General features: G+C 39.4%; 1 protein-coding gene across 2 annotated transcripts in view; it reads right to left on the reverse strand.

Moving 5' to 3' along the window:
- Positions 1–615: 615 nt before the first annotated feature.
- LOC107720851 (aspartate--tRNA ligase, mitochondrial-like) overlaps positions 616–4624 on the reverse strand; it is a 23878-nt gene continuing 19869 nt past the window's right edge. For both annotated transcript variants that reach the window (XM_016528681.1, XM_016528682.1), the window contains 3 exons: positions 3331–3441; positions 2788–2863; positions 616–1800 (listed from right to left, as the gene is read on the reverse strand). In XM_016528681.1, the coding sequence (XP_016384167.1) occupies positions 1604–1800; positions 2788–2863; positions 3331–3441 (384 nt within the window). In that variant the 3' untranslated portion in view covers positions 616–1603. The remainder of the gene's footprint in view (positions 1801–2787; positions 2864–3330; positions 3442–4624) is intronic.

Raw genomic sequence — 4624 nt, forward strand, 5'->3', positions numbered from 1 at the left:
GCTTTGATGTAACTGTCATAAGTTATTTAAACATATAGGACTAAAATACACAGCAATCAATTCACACATATCTGTATATCATTTTATTTCAGACGGCAAAATAAAACGGCTTGAGTAGCTGCAGTGTGTTGAAAAAAATAGAAATATGCTGTCAGTCAACTGAACCCAAAAAAAGGCTACAGCTGCATATTTATTTTTCCGAATCATTTTAGTTGGATGTTCTAACTTTTTTAACATTAATACAAGTTACATGTTTCAGATGGTTTACACAACATTCAAATGTAACTTTCCCATAATGTTTGCAAAATGTTATTTCAGCCGAACAAATTTTTGTCCCTAGCATCATATTTAGGTACAGTGAGTTCACACTGCTGAAGTATTTACCTGTTGGAGCTAATGCACAGTTTGTATGAAATAGACGCCGACATGGTCGGAGAAGCACAAATTTAAATGTTATGGTTTCGGTCAATGATTTCAGCCCTGTGAAACTGAGAAATTAGTTTTTTTGTGCTTTTCCAGGGGAGTATTTTTGGTGCATCACTGACTGTATACATTTCTTTTTTTCTGGAGAACACAAAAGAAGATTATTTTGAAGAGTGAAAAGCACTATATGGACAAAAAAAAAGGCATGGAGATGTTTTTGAAAATATCTTCTTTTGAGTTTCACATAAGAAAGAAAATCAAGCTGGTCTGGAACAGAATTTTTATGTTTGGGTGAACTATCCCTTTTTAAGAGGGCTACAGGATAAAAGCCCAGACCAGAATTTTAAAATTGATTTGTGGGTCGCATGTATATACTATTAATGAAGAGCTCTATATCACAGCCAAGGTTTGGTACGGCAATTGTCTCTAGAGTACTAATGGAAATATCTACTGAACGCAGGCAGGCACTTCCAAGTAAACATAGTCATGTAAATAGGCAATGAGTGGGTACTTAAGGAAAAGTCATTGGAAGAACAGCAAAAACAGCATGTCTTACACAAAACTATGTTCACAGCTTGGCGGCCAACTCACAGGTCTGCTTTAAAACAACACTGGCTGTAATGAGTAGCTGTACCTGGGCATGAAAAATGAGCATCTGCTTTTGCAGATAAGGCATCGCTGAGAAAAACTGAAATGTAGCTTTATTTGGTATGTCTGGTGGTGGAAAAAAAAGTAGGATATGGTGCATGCTGACCTCCCTGCAGGGCATGTGAAGAGGGGGTAGGGGGTGGGGAAGCAATGTAAACAGTTGCAATGGAACAACGCTGCCCCCTATTGGAATATTCAATTACGCTCACAATTCACCAGTTTTTCACTGAAACGAATGTAATTAAAAATGTACAGTTGAAAACACTACAGATCATGTATATGTTGAGAAAGTACATGACTGATCTGTTGAAGCAGCAGAAGAAAGTGTTTTGTGATGAGGGGGACACACATATCACCTTCGCTCAGAAGATAGTGCTCAATTCTCCCAGGACAGGAAGTGATCCTGCTGCTTCTGCTCTGAAGTCCATCTCAAGGCATGGACACAGATAGGGACCACATGGTGCCGATGGAAATTGCGAACCATCTTGTATCCTCGTGCAAACGTAACATCATACGCATATTAACACACATTTTACATTGAGTTGTCCTGCTGACCTTCTATATCTGCGCTAGGCCAGACTACAGAAATATGGTACGGCTTCAGGTCTTCTTCAGAGACGAAGTCTGGAGCATGACTCATGAGGTCGTGACCTCTGAAGGATTTTGGAAAGGCTATGACGTCTCTGATACTAGGAGCTCCTACAATGATGGACACCAGTCGATCCAGCCCTATTAAAAAGAAAAAACAGCAATTTTATATTTATTAGGAATGCACAATATATCGTTTCCATATGTATTATGTGTAATGATTTTTTAACTAATTCATTAATGTAATGTGTAATGTTATTACAACTTATTTATTACAAGTTGTATTACAAAAACAAGTCTGAGATCCTGATAATATGCTGATTTGGTGCTCATTTCTTCTTATTATTAATGCTGAAAACAAATATTTTTGTGGAAACTGTGGTAATTTTCTGAATTCTTTTTAAATCAGAAGTCTTTTGTTACATTATCAATGTCTTTGTCACTTTAGATCAATTTAATGCATCCTTGCTGTATAAAAGTATTAACTGCTTTAGATTAATTAATTAAAAAAAACAACCAAACGTTTGAACTGTAGTGTATTTATATTAAAATATTTTTATAAATATACATTCAATACATTTAATCATGCATGCTCATTCCCTTTATTTTTACATTTGAATGACCCTTTTCATCATCAAATGCTCTTAATCTTAATCTTTAAAAACAATAATTCACTGTAAATGTCATTTTTAGAAAATCTCAAAATTAATATACATTTTTCATACTATATAATGTTGTGATGCCTGAATTCACTTGTAGCATTTAAAACACCTGCTTTTAGTTTTTAGTTATTGAATTTTAAATTACTTTAAATTATCTCTGATAATTACACACATTTAATTGATTTGTGTATCACAGTTTATGCAAGCTGTAAAAACAGCTCTAGTGCTGCCATACACACAAATAAACCCAAACAGAGGTTCTCGAATGATCAAGGGCACTTCATGCTTCAGTTTATAGTCTCAAGCTGAAACAAAGCTGCCAAAAATTCTTGGCTGGGCAAGCAATTTGAGTTTTTGAGCATGACCGTTCCACTTTAACCAACAGGAGAATGTAATCAACAAGGCCTTTCGGTACCCCAACAACCTTGCAAAAGTCCAAGGTAGCATGTGTTGAATGCACACTCACCTAATGCGATTCCACCATGCGGAGGGGCCCCGGAGTCCAGAGCCTCCAATAAATGGGAAAGGAGTGATGGGTCCTCCTATAACACAAGCAAGACAGAGAAAAAAGGACAAGGTGGACCTTAATTCACATCCTTTTCAGCTTGAAAGGGAATTGTTCAGAGTCTCGGCATGTCTAAATCATACAGATCCATACAACTGCTTTAGTGTCAAGAGAGTAAATAGACCTTCAAAAAGATTTCCTTTGTAGACACAATTCTTAAGATCGACTTGAGCAAAAACACCCTAATGTGGTGTTTCTTCTCCCTGGCTCTTAAGATCCAAAGCATTTGTTTTCTTTAAAGGCAGTTAAATATAGCTTAATGGGTTGCCACAGCGACCGAACGAGTAGTCGGTGGTGTGGGGGTGTTAAGTAAGAGTCACAAATAAGAAAATGGTGCAGTCAGGTATCTGAACACGTCCATTACAAGTGCTTTAACTCGCTGTCAGAGTAGCATTAAATGATGCTCTTTGCTTGACGTATAATTTTTCACTCTTGTTCCATTACCTTGAGAATTGTGTCCAGGACGTACAGCTGCTGAGAGGCACTGTGGATGCGAATTGAACCTCCTCCGACCTCGCAGCCATTCAGCACCAAGTCGTAATGCTGACCACGCACCTGAGAGAGCAGATAAACAGGTGGGGGAAACACGTGGAATTCAGAGTAAGATTATAAATTTCCTCTATGAAATACTCGGCTCATGAGTGATACAACTATACAACAGACTATTTCTGGGTATCACCAACTATCTCAGTGTTTCCCAACCACTGTGCCGCGTGACAGGTTGTCAGTTGTGCCGTGGAAAAATAGTCTGGAGACAGATCTCTGCTAGTTCGCAATGCAATGGTAAATAAAGTACTGATGTTTGAATAAGTACAGCATTTTCTTTACTCAAGAAACACTATGTCTATAAAGGTTAATGTGTGTTTTTTTTGTGTGTGTTTGAAGAGCAGAGAAGAGTGTTAGCATTTGCCATCTAGGTGTAGCTTCATCTTTTATATCATGAGATTTTGGCAAAAAAAACAACAACAAAATAACTGAGCGCCCATATAGCTTCAATAAACTTTATAACCTGTACGTTGATGAAAACGTAATGCGACTTGTTTCTCCTCTATGCCCCGCCTTTCTGAAACGCGTTGATTTTTTACAAAGCTCATCGTTCTGAAAAGCAAGGTGTGCTCTGATTGGCCAGCTATACAGTGCATTGTGATTGGCCAAATACCTCAAGCGTGTGACGGAAATGTTATGCCCCTACCATACTGTGATGCCCTGTCCGGCCGGAGCGACGAGACAAGAACATTAAAACCCATTATAAACGAGGCATTTGTTGCATCCAGTGGGGACATAATTACGGATTATAATGACTTATACTGTCTTTTTACGCGTTGCATCGCGCCGCGTAAACATAAAACCATGTCTGCATTTGTGATCGGAGAAATGACAAACAACAAGCGCTACTCTACACTGCTCAAAACTCGCGTTTGAACGGCGCGGCCGGCAGGCTTGAGTGAGGAACAGCCGGCGGGCTAGAGAACAGCGCAGCTGGTGGATTCGACGAAGGAGTGGCCGGCGGGCTTGCGGCAACCACATGTGACGATCCCGGGCTGGACTCCGCTTCGTCCACGGTGAAAGCCGATCCGGAGATCCACAGCGCGAAGTTGATGTATTTCCTCAGCGACCAGCACGGATCAGCTCTAGGCATGACGAAGCGATATCGTCCTCTTTTGGAAGACCAAACAAAGTAGTTACGCTTTCACAACGAAGCACACAGCGGCCTAGCATGAGCGAAAGCCCCGGCTTA

Source organism: Sinocyclocheilus rhinocerous, unplaced genomic scaffold, assembly GCF_001515625.1.
Source record: "Sinocyclocheilus rhinocerous isolate Xijiao unplaced genomic scaffold, SAMN03320098_v1.1 scaffold931, whole genome shotgun sequence".
In the NCBI taxonomy this organism is placed as follows: domain Eukaryota; kingdom Metazoa; phylum Chordata; class Actinopteri; order Cypriniformes; family Cyprinidae; genus Sinocyclocheilus; species Sinocyclocheilus rhinocerous.